Below are 16,837 nucleotides of genomic sequence, written 5' to 3' on the forward strand. Positions count from 1 at the left end.
ACCCTCTGGGACCTGCCGCCTGTTACAGGCCACCACCCTTGTGGTAACTGTTCTGTCTGCCCACTCACCTCTAAGATCACGAGTGTGGACATCGGGACAGATTGACCTTGGGAGCTGAGACAATTCTCAAATTGCAACAGCAACAACCTTATTTATCTCCTCACATGCATCTGTAACGAACGATATGTTGGCATGACCACCAGAAAGGTTAGAGTGAGAATGCAGGAACATAAAAGTACATTCCGTTGCAAAAAAGACATCTCGAAACTTACCAAACACTTCATTGAGCATAATCACAGTGAAAATGATTTCAATTGGCATGTTCTTGAAAAACCACACATCCCAGCCCATGTAAGCGATGTGTCTAACTTCCTATTTTGCAAAGAGCAAAGATGGGTGTACAAATTGGGTACTGATCAACACGGACTGAATGACGACATCCCGTGGTTCAGTCTCTCATAATTTCCCCATCAGGCAATCTTGACCAGCCACTGAATAACCATGGGGTCCTTTGCATATCATTAGAACTACCCGAGTGTTGAGTATGACGTCATCGAGTAGTTCGAGCCTCAGTATGAGGTTACGTCGTTGTATCTCTGGCTGATTGGTTGGGAACTTCTTCCCTAACCATTCAAGTAAGAATGACGCACACTGTTCTGAGCCTCCCCCTGACTCAGTCACAGCTCGAGACAACGACGGACAGGTAAGACGATAGCTCCGCTAGCACCCTTGGCGGGCTATGTTTGACATCAACCCATAGCCTTGTCAACGTAACATCTCTCGAGTCCCTTTGGACTCGTGGCGGGTGGGTGCAACGAGGGGCACTGACACGAGAGCGCGTTTGGTGTATGACAGTATACTCCACGTCCAGAACATGTTTGACTTCATGTAGTATGCACAAGAGTAGATTTACCTGATCCCTCCGTAACCATAACCATGAGGTCGGTTTCTGTTCCCGTAGAGCGGGGTCTCACATATCCTGAGCCAGGTCCAGGAAGAGGTGAGGTCCACTCCCCGGAAGCACTGGGTGAGTATCGTAGGTTGACAAAGTTCTTGACTCTTTGCACTGTAACACTCAGACCAGAGTTGCTGGAAGTGTTTCACTTGTATGTTTGTCCCCCGACTACAGTAACCAAGTACCTGCTTCCGAAGAGGAGTACGCACAGAAGAAGGAACACTATATCCTTTTCTGGCTCTTTTCACTTGTGTGTTTTTTTGTATAATTTTTCACACTTATGTACACATTTATACAGGCAGTAGCATAACCTAGAACAGAGACCCTGAAGAAAGCCTGAGGTAACTCCCTTAAAGGCTGAAACATGTTGGTCTCCTCGCAGATATTTGTTATCAATGCGATAATTTTGCCAGTCTGTTCTTGTTTTTAATCAGGAAGGGGCCAACGCCTATTAAAATTTCTTCTGTTAGTTCCCTATCCTATTTTAAATCACCACTCTTTCTTTTTGCACTGCACTTTTCCCACTGAATCAACAGCATTTGTGATACCTGTGTGATTGTGGTCGCTACCCCGAACCATCCGAGAGGGTATGCTTGTGATCTCAATGGTCAGGAGACACAATACCCGCCAGGGATTACCAAATGATAATATTGATCTTGTAAGACTTTGATGGGAATCCAACACAACTGGGGTGACTCACGATTACAGGTGTTTCATTTATTGGCGATTTGGTCTGTTACTCTCTGTATTCCTATAGTACTAACCAGACATAGGTTTTACAGTAGCAAACACTCTTCTGGTTTAGCTCCTAGACCCCTAAGTTCTTTGTGTATAAATCCACAGAGCTGCACAGCAAATAGGTCCTATAGCAGGGTAGGCTCTAGCCAGGGTTAGTGCTGAAGGGGAAACTAATGGGTCATGGCATGCAAGGAAGCTTGTTGCAACCAGTGGGCCCAGTACTGCTTTGCCAGGAAACAGTTTTATTACTGCCAATGAAGTTCTGTGGTTATAATGAATAAGCAGCTGCCTACATTATTATCATATGAAATCTCTTTATTGATGTCATAACTACACTTTCACAATTGCTTTATTAACCTTCTTGCTTTCTCAAATTTGCTTGAAAATGCACAATTAGCCCACTGTTTTCTCAAAGTTTTCTCGGAGTGAGCACCCCCCCCCCCCCACCTACACACACACACACACATGCCCCACATGCCAGTCAGGCATGCTCACTCGCCACAGTGCACTCAGCCATAACTTTTATGACCCAACACTTTCAAATGTCACCAGCCGCCACTAGCTACACTTATATGCACAAGTTTAATATATCTGAGATTATCAAAAATAAGAATCCAATGCACTGGAGTGGCTGTATATTGCCAGTGCACTCTATCTAACAATATGCACATAATTATCATAATCTGTTGCAATTTTGTAAGGAACTGAGCACCTTCATTTTTAAGAAGTAGTTATTGGGGCGTGGCCTGGGACCGCGTAGTGTGAAGCGTGCAGTATCTCCTGTCCTTTGGCCTACAGACATCAGACTCCATCCGATGCATGTAGTCTATCATCCCGGTCAGATTGGTCCTTAAGGGAGGCAGAAAGGCCTGATTAATGTGGGAAAAGCTTAGGACAGGAAAAGAGAGAAGATGAAGGCTCAGCGTGGCAAGGCCAAGAGTGTGACAAGATGGCTGCTTGCATTGGAGATTAGGGTTGCCATTTGGTATTCTCATTACAAGTCAAGATGTATTGTATATGATTTCTTAAAATCATTACAATATACATGGTTTTTGATAAAAGAAAAGTGTTATGCTCAAAGTTCTATTAAATACTCAGTTCCGTGTTTACCAACATTTAAAAATCTGCCTAACATAATACACATGAAATATGATCTAAAAAAAAAAAAAGCCAACTTTCATCTCAATCCTGTTCTTAAAAAAGATGTCCGTTTTCAATTCCCAACTGGGCCATTTTTCAGTCTATTCCCGTGATGCTGTTGAATGTATCCTTGTCAGATATTCTGTGCGCCTGCCGTACTACCTTATGCTATTTTCGTAGCCTTTAGGTCGGCTTGCTTTAAAAATGTTCCTTACTTTTACTAGGAATTTGACACCCCGGCAGGCCAAAATAATTGAGGATCCTTCCAGCCAGCGTATTACTGCTTGCCTGCAAGTGCGCATATTCAAATCAATAAAAGTTGATTTTAAAAGGCCCCTCCTTATATCTTTAACTGCTGGGCAAGCACACAGCAGGTGTGTTAATTCGTTGAGGAAGCCACATAGTCGACAATATGTGTCTCGATGATTACTTTGCCATGACGGTTGCAGGTCTTTCGAATCATGCATACCCAAGAGGTATTTTGTGAAGCTCTTTTTTACCTCGATGCTGAAGTGTGTTAGTAAATATGGTTGGGGCTTTAATGTTGTGTACAAGTTAATCACGGTCCACCCATGTCTGCGTTTTGAGGTTGTGATTTGGTCTTCTAAAAAAAGACTTCTTCTTTGATATTTTGTTTACCAGTCTTCTAAAAGCTACGTTGTCCCACTGGCTGTCCCATATTGTTTAAATATCCAGTTCTGATATGGATTTCCGCAGGTAGGCACCCCATGAGTTCGGCGCATCCTTGTCCATCTGGATTTTGATTTCTTTCCAGCAAATGTTATTTAATGATCCTGGATCAGATGCGCGGAATTTGTGGCATAGTTTCTTGAAGCCGCTCATACTCCGGAATTTCTGGTTCTGCAAGCCAAACTCCAACCGGACCTGAGCTGGAGCAGCAGACTTTTGTAAATTGAAGACTGCTTTATAGACCCTTGTCTGTAGGTCGTTTAGGAGCTCCGCCTCTTTTCCGCACCATACTACTAGGGCATATGACAATGTAGGTATTATTTGCGACGCCATCACTTTTAAAAGATGTGCGTAACTCGGGCATCCCATTTTGTTGTTCAAAAGCCTATACGCAAATATTAATGATTGTGCTTTTGCTTTTAAGTCATTTTTGTGTTCATTGTATGTTGGGCTCCGTCCTATTTTTAGGCCAAGATATTTATAGGCCGCTTGTTCTTCAATTTGGGTCCCGTTTATGTACCATTTAAGCCTAGTTTTTTTTTGGGTCAGTAAGATGTACGACCTTGGTTTTATCATTGTTTATTTCCAAACTCTCTTGATCCAAGTAGGTGGCCAGGTTGTTGATTTTTCTTTGTAGCCTAATGGGGCTTTGGCTCAGAACCACAATATGGCTTCTCGGCTAGATTAGGCGGGTGGCAGTTGGATGATTGCATATGGTTGCTGATGTCTGCCATAAAGATATTAAATAGGCTAGGGGCGAGGACGCAGCCTTGTTTTAGCCCTTGCTCTGTGCAGATGCTGCTGGTGTTGTTAAGTCCATTGCCTAATTTCACTCTGGCCCATGTTCCGCTGTGCAAGGATATTATTGCTTCCAGTAATTTGCTTGGCAGCCCCCATGCCCGTAGTTTTTCCCAGAGGCGCCTTCTGTTTACTTTGTCGAATGCCGCTTTCAAATCGACAAAGCATGCAAATAACCACGTTTTCCTTTTTCTTTAAGAATGACAGTGTGGCCAGGTTGGTCAAAGTGCCCATCCCCTGTCTAAAACCAGTTTGAAACTTTGGGATTATGTTTGTTTCGTCCATCCAATCCTGAAGGTGGAATAATAGGCATGAAGCGTATAGTTTAGCCTCGTCGTCGATCAGTGATATAAGTCTGTAGTTATCTGGCTTATTGTACTCTCCTTGTTTGAATATAGGATAGATAATATTCCCTTTCCAGGATTTGGGGACGTTATTCTCTGTGAAAATCAGGTTGAATAATGGCGCTAGATAGTCGGCCCAAAAGTCTGGCGCATGTTTGAATAGTGCGTTGGGCAGTCTGTTGGGACCTGCTGCCCCCTCTGTTTTCAACCTTTTTATTATTCCTTTCAGTTTGTTTTATCGATCAGGAAGTGCTGGTCATAGTTATTTTCTGCTGGACCAGTATGATCTTCTACTCCCGGTTTCCGGTCCTTTATGGGGTTTGACAATCCATATTTATTGTGTACATGCTCCATCCATTTTTTTCATCAATTCCTGCTTCTTGTTGTAATTTGGTACCCCTCGTCACATTGTTTATTATTCCCCAGAATTCTCTGCTGTTTGGCAAGGGGCTTGCCCATTGTAGCTGTACCCACATTTTTTCTTTGTATTCAGATTTAGCTTCCTTCAACATAATCTTGTAGTTCTTCTGTAACTCCTTCAATTTATTCTTGTATTTTTTCTTACCTGTTTTAACCTCCATGGTTTGGATTCAAGCCTCTTTTGCCATTTTTCTCTTTTCGTCTCTTAAGGCGAGGTTAAACCATGGATTCTTTCTACTGTCTGTTCTTTTTATGTTTCTTTTAGTAGCCAGGAAACTTTGGGTAAGGAAGAGACATAGATGTTCCCAGGCTGTTATATGGTTTTCTTCTGTCTGCATCCCTTTTTGGGTCAGATGTTCTTTAAGTGCATCCATTATATTTACTAGGTTGTTTCCTTGTCATTTTAGTTTCCTCAAGTTGAACTTTTCTGGATGTTGTCCTAGTGTGGTTATTTTTTCTTCCTTGGCTAGCTTTATCTTTAGCTTTGTAATTTGCGGGTGATGGTCACTTTCTATGCGCGTTAGAATTTCGAATGATTCTATTCTTGGGACTAAATTAGAGCAGGTGATGGTGAAATCAATTGTCGATCTTCTTATTCCATCGAGTACATTATGGCTACTGGTCTATCCCCTGCGGTGTTGCCATTCAGGATTGCTAGTCCATTTCTTTCTAGCCCTTGCATAATGGTTTTATTTCCCCAGTTCACTTGCCTCTTTATTTCATTTTGTTTTAGCAGGTTACTATTGAAATCTCCTGAAATGATCAAACTGCAGAATTCATGCGTCTTTTGCAAAGTTTTAATCAAATTTGTTAATGTTACACATTTTTCCTTCTGGTTTTGTTTTTCGTGGTGAACGTATACGTTGACCAAAATTAGTTGCCAGTCTCTTCTATTTGGAATTCGCTTTCCTGTAACTTTTGTGACTTGGAGCCAGTTTGTTCCAACGTCTAACTCTTCTGTTTGCCAAATATGATTTTGTGATATATATGTTGATAAGCCCCCACTCGGTGGCCAATCCTTGCAAATGTTACTGTTAGGGTGTGATGTTCGATGTAACCAGGTATATCTATTGGATTCAACATCCATGTTTCTTGGAGGAGTATTATGTCTTGTTGTTCAAGGAAGGACAGGGTGTCATGGCCCATGTTTTTAAATCCGTGGATGTTCCAGGAGCAGATCTTTAATGTATTTTGACCCTCATCATTCAACTTACAGCCCTGCTCCCTACTATGAGCAGTCTGCCCCCATCTTTTGTTGGTCCTGAGCGAGTTTAATTGCTCGTTAGGTACGGGTATTACTTAGTACTTTTGGCACCCAAGACCAGTCCATGCCTTCATCTATGGTGTGTATTAACTGCGTCCCAGGTTCGTTGCTTCCATTTGAGTTTGTTGGACACAAAGGTGTGGTAGATCATGCTCCATGCAGGCACGTTGTTTGGTTTTCTGTATGTGTGTCTTCAAATGTTTTAATCTTCTGGTTGGCTAAAAAAGGATGAGGGTACCTTGGGAATTTGTGAGGCCTCAATATGATTCCCCAGGATTCAAAGGTTTATCTGGTTGTGTATATCCTCTCAACTAGACCCTTTGATGACCAGGTTGTCAAGGTCTCCTCAAATCTGGGTTTTCCAGGGAGTTCTTAAATTCAACGGCTATGAGGTCTTGTGACGGTATTCCATTTAGTTCAGGAATTTCTTTCATCAACCTTAAAATGTTCCCTCTGTTTAGTATGTCTTGCCTTCCTTTTGTGCAATATTCCAGTACAAATGTTAACTTGGAAGTATACTCCTTCTGATTATTTTCCGAGCCCCTGAAACTTCCTAATGCATCCGCTCTTCCTATCTCATTGTTTGTACCATTTGCAGATTCGTTATGGATCAGTCTTTCATGTCTTCTTGATTCTTTGCTGTAGTCTTTCTGCCTAGCTTCGGGCTTTTTTCCATCGTTAGACATTTGGTCCTGTTTTCCCGCTTCTATATGTATAGCTGTCCCTTTCGGCTTACTCTCGTAGTCGTTAGTGGGCAGTTTGCACGATCTTCCTTTTCTGTTTATTGTAATTTTGATTGGATTTGGGGTACTGTATTCTTTGGTCTCGGTTAAGTTGATTGACTTTGTGCCTGATGTTATTACCCTTCTTCCTGATTGTTCTCGTATTTTTTCACTCTTTTCCTTCCAGGCCATTTGCCTCCCATTTTCTGTACTGTTATCTCTATTATCTTCAGCTGTAATCCTGAACGGGGATTGTGATTTAATTTCTGTCCCTTCTCTACTCTCAATATTTGGATTTTGTTTTAAATAATTTATTTTCTCCTTTTTTCCCCCTTTTGTCTGATTGGGTACCCACTTATCGTTTAATCTAGTTTTTGTTGGATCCTGCTGCGTTTTTTCCGCCCCTTCTCCTTTTTCCGTGTATTGGATCTGGTCTGGTTGCGTCTTTGGGCATCCGGAGGTTAGTACGAGTGATACTGATGGCCAGTTGACACCTGTTGTGTGCCGCATCAGCTTTATATTCTCATAGCCGCGATACACATTGAATCGCGGCTTGTGTTTTGAACTCTTGGAGAGGGTTGCAGGAGGCTAGCGGGGGGTGGAAGGCAGCACCTGCCCCGGCTAGCTAGCGAGAAGAGAAGAGAAGAGCAGAGCAGAGCAGAGGGGGGTAATCATTGTCCCGTGACCCGCAAAGGACCCGCAAAGGACCCCAATCGAGAGCTGAGAGCAGCAAGTCGCAGAACAGCAGAACTGCGAGGACAGCAAGGAGCCGCTACCATTGTTCCCCTAAAAGAACTGGCATCATTCATTAGTGAAGGTGAGGTGCGGCGCCGGGCCCAGCGAGCAGGGTGCAGAGAGCTGGGAGGGGGAGAGAGGAGAGTTACCACTGCGCGTGCCAGTTCCTGGGGAGTTCTTGAGGAGTGCCTTCCCATGATGTACCCTACTGGCATGGCAGCACCGCGACCCTGACCTGAGGCGCTCGGCAGTGGAGCCTGGGGAGAGGAGGCCGCCTACACTCAGAGGCCAGTGTTAGGAGAAGAGAGGCAGTCAGCAAAACTGCCAGCAAAACAGTGAGCAAGAGCACAGCACAGACACTGCAAAACGTCGCAATCTCTGCAAATTTAGCACAAATAACGGGTTTGCAGCGCCACGTCAACACCAAGTGTATCACCAATCACAATAGAAAAAGGTAATCAGCGGCGCAGTAGACCCGCAAAAATTGGTCCCTCAACCATATTTAACCTCAATACAAAATATATCCACCAACTCCAATAAAAAAAATTAAAAAAATAAAGGATTATACTAAGGACATCAGCGGCACCCCTTGGGGAAACAAGCCAAAACAAAAACATCCGTGCAATAAAGAAATATGAGGTCAGGGACTGTTAGGCAGGCGAACACAGGTAAAACAAAAATAGAAACAATAAAAGTAAGACCAATAACGTCACAGCGCAAGGGCCAGAAATAAGCATAAACAGCACAGCCCACAGAGAGAGGCTAGTCTCGGCACCAACACCTGAAACATGTTCCCTTAGTGCGGGGAAAAAAAACGGCATCCAGAAATTTTTCTTCCTAAAGGATCCAATGGCCACTATTTATGTACCAACCTCAGAGATAGCGTTGTTGCCCTGTCCCATAGCACCAGCTAAAAGCGCAATTCAAGGTGACGTGAATTCAGGGATAGCTAAGCAGTCGCAAAAGCATGCACTCACCCTTGGAAAAACAAGACCTCATTCCATTGAGTGACAGATAAGCACCCACAACACACAAAATACTGCCTCAGAAACTCAAATACCAATTATCAAAGCAGAAGCAAGCAGACGAATTAAAGCAACAGCGCAGATACACTGCTTTCCCACGTCCACGAATCAGTTACTAGGGAAAGACTCCAAGGAGTACAGCAAAGAGCACAGGGAAGATACAATAAATAACCTAGTAGACCGGGAAAGGCAACTTGAGGACGACTGGGCAAGCTCATTTTGATCTCTAACTAATCGAACATGTTGCAATTACTAGAAACTAACATAAAAAAACAGGAATCCACGAACGAATCAATCGAAGGAAACATTGTATCACATCATAAAGAGAAGGATGCACCAGGAAGAGTAGAAATGCTGGAATCCACCCCAGCAGATCAGACCCAAAGAAAAAAACTACAAACAAGCGCACAGGAAGAAGGAGATACGTCTTTGGGAAAAAAGCAACTACATTTGTCATCACCTATTACAATTGCATCGGTCAGCAGGATTGACAAATTGATGAAATCACATGAGGAAGGAATCTCCCTGACAAACATAAAACAACTAAACTCTTCATCTCCGATAACAATTTCTTCTACAAGTAGGAGTGACCACAAGTCCAAGGAGACGGGAAAATCTCCGGAAAAACAGCGCATGGTTCCATAGAGCAAAACTCTATTGAGCACACTGGAACAAGCAATCAGGGTCTTAAACTTTCAGTCTGACAAAATGGAAGTCTAGATTGACCTCATAAACCTAATAGCCGGACACATTGCAGGCATTAACTCCAAGCTGGACTCAAATACCTCCCTGGTAAAGCGCACAGAACCCCAGCCACACAACCGCAATCAGCAGCTCAATTGTGGTTGTGGTAAAATAATAGATAAATTAGCAAAATTGCTGGAAATACTAAGCGGCATATTAGGCGCAGTGCAATTAACAACAAATCACAAACAAAAAGGAGTAACTCTAAGGGAAGATGTGGGTAAGGAAGATTCAAAAGGAAAGAACGCGCCAAAGGTGATATACATGATCGACAATGTAGAAACAGAACAAGCGTAATCACGGGACCAGCAAATCGAAGTCACACAGAGCTCTGTGGACTCCTCAAAAACCACTAAACTTACAAAAAGACAACCAAAACGTGCCAGAAAAGGTAGGGCAAAACACACCGTTCAAACAACTACAAAACTAGAGCAAAACTTTCCCATTTTTATAAATCACAACATACAGAGGAAAGAAAATGAGGCATTGAGAGCTAGCATAATGGAAGATCAAGCACCAGGTACAGACCAACCAAAGCATAGAACGGATCAAAACAGATGCAACACAAAGCAAATACTCCTGGCTCCAGTATTTTTATGTCAAGACTGGCAAAAATTAGGAAATCAGTCAAAATTGGCATTTTTTTCACACTTTTGATTTTAAAAAAAAGTAAATATAGGACAATCACTTGAAAAGTATTTGAGAGCTGGCTAAATGATTCATGACTGATAAGTAATAAAAGCAGAAGCAGAGTTGTCATTTAAAAAATACATTCAGTATATTTTACATAAAGTCTTATTTAATGGATAGTCCTGGCACCATCTTCAGAGCAGCTGCTTCATTTACAAGCCCTCAGGGCTCACAACCCGCCTATCTTGCAGACAAGCTCACTATATCTTGTGGCTCTTGGCACACCTGCAATTAGTACAACAGCAGACTGCAGACCAAGACGTGTAAAATAAAAAACAAGGCAACAGCCTGTCTCCATTCTATCCCCTAGAATCTAGAACAACATCCCTGTATCCATCAGGACCTGCCTAACTCTGCTCCAGTTCAGGAAAGAGTTGAAGACGCACCTCTTTAAAGAACACTACATCACAATGCATTAACATTTGCAATAACCAGCTACCTCGCCTATCACCCATTCATTGAGTGCTTGCGTTTTATCCTGTACAGCGCTGCTTTTTCATCAAGTTCACGCTATACAAATACTACATACATACATTTTCAGAAACCATACCTGTGCACATAAGATCACAGGAGTAGAACACGGGGTCATTTTGCTCTAGTGATATATTTTAAGGTTTATATTTTTGTGCAATAAATAATAATACATAATATTGCTTTTATGTTGGATCCAGTATGCATATGATGAGTGAATATTATTACAGCTGAAACAAGTTTAATATAATGCATAGAAGTGTACTCACTAAACACCATCTTGGACAAGATGGATGTTGTCTCTGCCATTCCCTCACTCCTGGCTCATCCCCCTCCCAATGGGTTCACCTGCGCATCGTCTCTCCCCACAAGCTTTGCTGAACGAAATCAAGCTGATGTATTGGTTTATTTTGACTGTCGTGAAACATAACTTTCTATTAGCGTTCCCCTAAACCTGCGATGTTTCAACGTCCAAGTCCCGTACACTGTAGTTCCATTGCGGAGCCTGGTCCTATTCATTGGTGTGAAGTCTCATTATTAAGTGGTTCATACTTTGTTCGGTAACTCCGTAAGGCAGTTGCATGGAAGATGTTGAATGTTTTTTTAAATAAAATAGTGTTCATGTGTTAAGCTAATAAATGCATAATTCTGATTCGCCAAAGAGTTGATACTTTGGTCATGCCATTGTGATTTTGCCGTTTTATTGATTTGTTATGGAAAAATTGTGAATAAGAACACCTTGATTCTGGGTGTGAGCAGACTTTTAGGGATTTTTTGATTTTCTACTAGAGATACTGTCCGATTTCTATTTGATTTTGCTGCTAATTTGGAACCTAAAGTACTTCTTATTTTGACTACTCTGTAGAACTCTGCATTGAAGCCTTCAGGGCATTTATTCAAAGTGCTTGATTTTGAAATTTGTGTAATAAAACCCTTGAAATTTTCTACTATCTAGAACTCAATTATTGAGTGGTCCTAATTACTTATATTCAATACTCTGCAAGACTGATGTCGGGGATGGATCCTTTTCATGAAGTTATTTTTAGAGGGAGAATCGTCAGAGGTAAAATTTCTGGTAGTTCTGAAATGTAAGGTGTCCTAAAAAGTGGGCTACATTTGTTGTTCCCACACTCTCTGGTAATACCACAGCCACTTGCTCTTGCTTTTGATAGTGTTATGTTATGTTATTTTTAATTTATAAAGCGCACAGCTACTAGAAAGTGTCCCGGCGCTAACAGAAGGAAAGAACCAGAAAGAGCACAGAACAGCCACTAGAAGAGGAACGTTTTCAATTTTTTCTTAAAAAGCAGGGGGACCTGGATACACCTGAGCGCCCAAGGGAGCGTGTCCCAGGCCAGACTGGCTTTCCGCACAAAGGAAACACCACCCAGTCTTTGGCGATTGAACCTGGTGGCCTGTAGCAACTGCTGCGCGGACAAGCACAGCGATCTTCCTGGTGTGTAAAAGGCAAAGCTCCTCTGCAGATAGATGGGACCAAGCCCGTGAAGAGCCCTATGAGCGATAGTCAGCATCTTGAATTTCACCCTCGAGTTGACTGGAAGCCAGTGCAAGGAATGCAAATGAAGGTGTACACTATGCCTAGACGTCAGTCCAAAGAGCAGTCTGGCCACAGAGTTTTGAACAACCTGCAATTTCCTAATAAGGTAGCCCGGGCTGCCTACCAATAAGGCATTGGCATAGTCCAAACGGGACAGAATAAGAGCCCGGACCACTGTTTCTCTGGCACTGCCTGGCAAAAAGGGAAGAAACTTCCTCAAGTGGCAAAGCATGTGCCCACAAGCTTCTTTATTTGTGTAGAGAAATTCAGGTTGTCGTCGAACCAAATGCCCAGACTTTTTGCGGCACTTTTGTCTGCCATAGGACGGGGAAAGCCAGGAGGCCAGAGCCTTTCTTTAAAATCCAAGGTGAAAGACCCATAAAGTAGCACTTCCGATTTCCCTTCATTGCATTTCAATTGAGCATTAGCCAATCACTGGAAAACCGAAGACAAGCAGTGCTGGGCCGCCACTGTTGAGTTATCCTCCCTTCCCCATAAGAACAGGATCTGGGTGTCATCCGCGTAGGCCATCACTTTGGCTGCAAGGGACTCCGCCAGATAAACCAGTGGAGTCACATAGATGTTAAAAAGTAGGGGGCTAAGTGATGACCCCTGCAGCACCCCTGTGGTTACCTCCATCACCTCCGAAGAACAGGGAGGAAGCCAGACCCGCTGTGTCCGGTCTGCCAAAAAGGACCTGACACCTATGTCAGCCAGGCGATCAAGGAGCAGAGAGTGGGGCACAGTGTCGAATGCAACCAAGAGATCAAGCATGACCAATGCAGCCCTCCCGCCGGCATCCAAACACTCCCGAATAGCCTCAGATACCTCAAGCAAGGCAGACTCTGTGCTATGAAAAGCACGGAAGCCAGACTGTGCCGGATGGAACAGGCCTGATGTCTCAACATAGTTAGTAAGTTGGGAGGTGACAACGTTTTCGCACACCTTGGCCAGGCCAGGTAGAAGTGAAATAGGCCGGTAGTTCTCAGGAAGCAAGGGATTAAGAGACGACTTTTTAAGAAGAGGCAGAATAAACGCCTGCTTCCATACCCTTGGAATGAACGCCTCTTGGAGCGACTGGTTGACCATTAAATTCACTTCAGCATTAATGGTAACGGCCACATCCGACAAAAGCCTAGCAGCGCAAGGGTCATCGGGTGAACCCGACTTACGGGCCAGCAGGATCCTGAGGGAGCTGGGCATGTCCACCACACTAAACGAGGAGAACATGGAGGCGAAGTCGACCTTCGGCCCGACCCACAGCCCACCTAAAGACTTCCCAGACGGAGTAGAAAAATTCTCTTGGATACTGGTGATTGTGTCTTTAAAGAACTTTGCCAGAGTATTACACCAGGTCTCCGACACCGGGCCCCTGACACCAGGGCGCTAGGTGCCAGGAAGTTCTCTACAATAGCAAAAATGTATTTTGCATTGTTGTTTGCCCGATCAATACGAGCCGCATAGTACTGGCCTTTGGCCAATCCAATGGCAGTGTAATAAAGTTTGTGTTTGGCTCGCAAAGCATCTTTGTCCAAGGGTCCATATCCCCCGGAAAGTCATAGTGCAAAGAAATAAGGAATTAAGGGCCAGATGTGCGACCATTGGATTTAGCGCCTCGCAATTTGCGAAAAATGAGCGATTGCCAATGGGTCGCAAATTGCGAGGCTCATGAATATTAATGAGACTTTCACAATTTGCGTGCCCATTGGGAATGACAGGCCCTCCCAGGGATGGTAGCCTGCTGGGCCCAGCAGACCACCATGTCTGGGACTGCTTTTAAATAAAGAAGTTTGTTTTTTTAATCCAGCCCGTTTTCCTTAAAGGAAATCGGGATGCATTTTAAAAAATGTTTTTACTTTTTCGTTTCATTTTTTAAGGGCGTGCAGTGGTCCCAGACCACTGCCTGCCCTTAGAAAATAATTGTGCATACATTTGCAAAGGGAAAGGGGGTCCCCTGGGGACACCTTACCTTTTGGGAGTGCATTACCACCTACTTGAAGTAGGTGGTAATTTACGAGTGTCTTGCGGCCGCAATTGCGTCTCAAAACATACATACATTGCTTTTGGGTCACAGGAAGGGAAACGTGCATGGCCCAGACTGAAACCCCGTTTGCGCATGCAATTCTAGGTCGTACATCTGGCCCTAAATTACATGGCACTGGACGGGTTATAGAGCAACATCATCTCCATACCACCCTATGATCCAGAACTTTGACATAAGGGGCTATAAACGATAAAAAGATTACCTCCGACTACAAGGACCTCCAGATTAATGTCGTTCTTCTTGACTACTATGATTAGACAGTTTCTGGAGAGGCAGCAGCGCCTCGGGGGTGCCTTCTAGGGGCTCTGTTTTGGATAGAACCAGGGCAGGGAAGAAAAAGTGCTCCCGTTTGAAGGACAGAGTTCAGTGAAAGATTAGTTTATCTAAAATGTTGACCACGTATCTGGAAAGTCCGGTCTAGGCTAGTCTAACTTCTAGTTAGATTTTAAATCCACCACCCTCCGATCAAGAGAGCGCAAATAAATACCTTTCGGTCATAGGGCTCTCCCCTCAGCATCTCTGGTGCCATCCAGAAGGCAGAGCCCACGAGGGAGAGTTTCCGCTCTGCGTCCTTCACCGGCACTTCAACCACTTCCCGGGCCAGACCAAAGTCAGTCACAAGGGCCTCGCGCCCCCTTGGGGTCTCCCGAATGAGGCAGTTCTGCAAATAAAGGGAAAAGATAACCTTAGCTGCGCACAAAAAAACAATGCAAAGCGCTCTATAGATTTGTTCATTTATTATTTAGTAAAAGCATTTCTTGCCGAAATCAGAATTCACATCTGACTAGCGGCCCATAAGTTCCATTTAAAAAGGAAACAATGCAACTGTATTTACTGTACATCGATGTGCCTGTACATTCAGGGCCACTGAAATTGTGCGGCAACGAGAGACCAATTTATGAAGCATGGCTGAATAAATTGTGTGACAGCGGAGGTGTCAATTAAGCCTCAAGGAAAGACAAATTATGTGGCACATTCGGTGCCATTATCATCTAACCAGAGTACCGATTTAATACACGGTGATTAAAACAGGATCCTAATGTCAATTAAATATAGGTTTCTTAACACAAAAAAACTATGTACATTCAACAGATTGTACCCAAAACGTCATTCACCTTAACAATTAGTTAAACTCACACGTATCATGCACTCTCACCTAACAGTTAAGAGAAATATGTTAAAGTGCCCACTAGAGGGCGCCAATACGTTACCAAAGCAATTTATACCCAGTGAACGGGCAACGAGCATTTGCATTTTGCTTTGCCTATGAGGGGGGCCTTGGTCCTGGTCAGGGCCATTGGAATTATGTGGCAGAGGAGGACCAAATTATGCAGCAGGGTTGATTAGATTATGTGACAAGAAAAGTCAATTTACGCAGCATAATGAACCACATTTTATGACAATATTACTCCATAATGTAGTCATTTTTACACCTGTAGAGGCGTCTGAGAAAATAGTTCACCTTAATTAGTACCAATTTAAGACCCAAATACAGCATTTCCAACTGAAAGAGGACAAGTAAACCTTTGCGAAAAGTCTTCCTCTGTTCAGGAACCTGAGTCGCCATATTTTTTGTACCTTTTGATCTGATTGATCTAGAAACAAAAATGTTTGTGTTAAAGTCTGCACATTATGCAGTAGATGATGGATTTAGTTGGAAACGCGGCAAATCCATAAATATGTGAAAATGTCTGCTGCCACAGAATCGCATAACCCACTTGCCCTGGTCATTAGTTTAATATACCATCTGCCTTAAGTTAGAAGCATTAGGTCACTCTGGAAGGCATTTACATACCTGCCAACTCACACGGTGCTACAGAGTGACACACTATATCGGCTGCCATCATACGACCACCCAGTGAAATGTCAATATCACACTGTGGCAGGAAAACTAATTGAAAACCACAGTAAATAATGGTTTTCCATGGTTTCGAACTGCCGACATCCATGAAGGTAACCATTAATGAAATGGGGCAACCCAAAAGGTACGGACCTAGGTATATCGCAATAATAAAACAGTGGTCCAAAACCTATTTCTTTTTAAACTGATCCAAACAGTCCATATTCATATAGTTATTTCTTCATGGACGTTTCCATTGAATCCGCACCAATGCACTAATGAACTCTGTTACTCAGGGGTCTCCAAACCGGTCCTGGAGGGCCGGATCCATGCCAGATTTTTAAAATTACTACATGTATCTCAATGGGGATATCCAAAAAATCTGGAATGGATACGGCCCTCCAGGACCGGTTTGGAGACCCCTGCTCCAAACAAAAAGATATCACTACACCAACAATATATCAAATCAGAGTCCAATATTTAATTTATTGTCTCTTAGTCAAACAATTGATAATCCACAAATCTTTCGGAATAAAAAAGTTGCCCAAAGGAGCGTGCACAAGAGGAGTGATCAAAAGGGTGTATACAGTGAATAAAGGAAAAGGAAAATCAAAGTGATAGTAAAGAGAGTATTCACATTATTATTATACAATTACGGT

General features: G+C 43.2%; 1 protein-coding gene across 1 annotated transcript in view; it reads right to left on the minus strand.

Moving 5' to 3' along the window:
* LOC147710458 (dual specificity testis-specific protein kinase 1-like) overlaps positions 1–16,837 on the minus strand; it is a 413,858-nt gene that overhangs the window by 32,676 nt on the left and 364,345 nt on the right. Inside the window, exon 6 of the mRNA XM_086921146.1 lies at positions 14,826–14,999. Coding sequence (XP_086777272.1) covers positions 14,826–14,999 — 174 coding nt within the window. The remainder of the gene's footprint in view (positions 1–14,825; positions 15,000–16,837) is intronic.

The sequence above is a fragment of the Lissotriton vulgaris genome, chromosome 5 (genome assembly GCF_964263255.1).
Source record: "Lissotriton vulgaris chromosome 5, aLisVul1.2, whole genome shotgun sequence".
NCBI classification, from domain to species: domain Eukaryota; kingdom Metazoa; phylum Chordata; class Amphibia; order Caudata; family Salamandridae; genus Lissotriton; species Lissotriton vulgaris.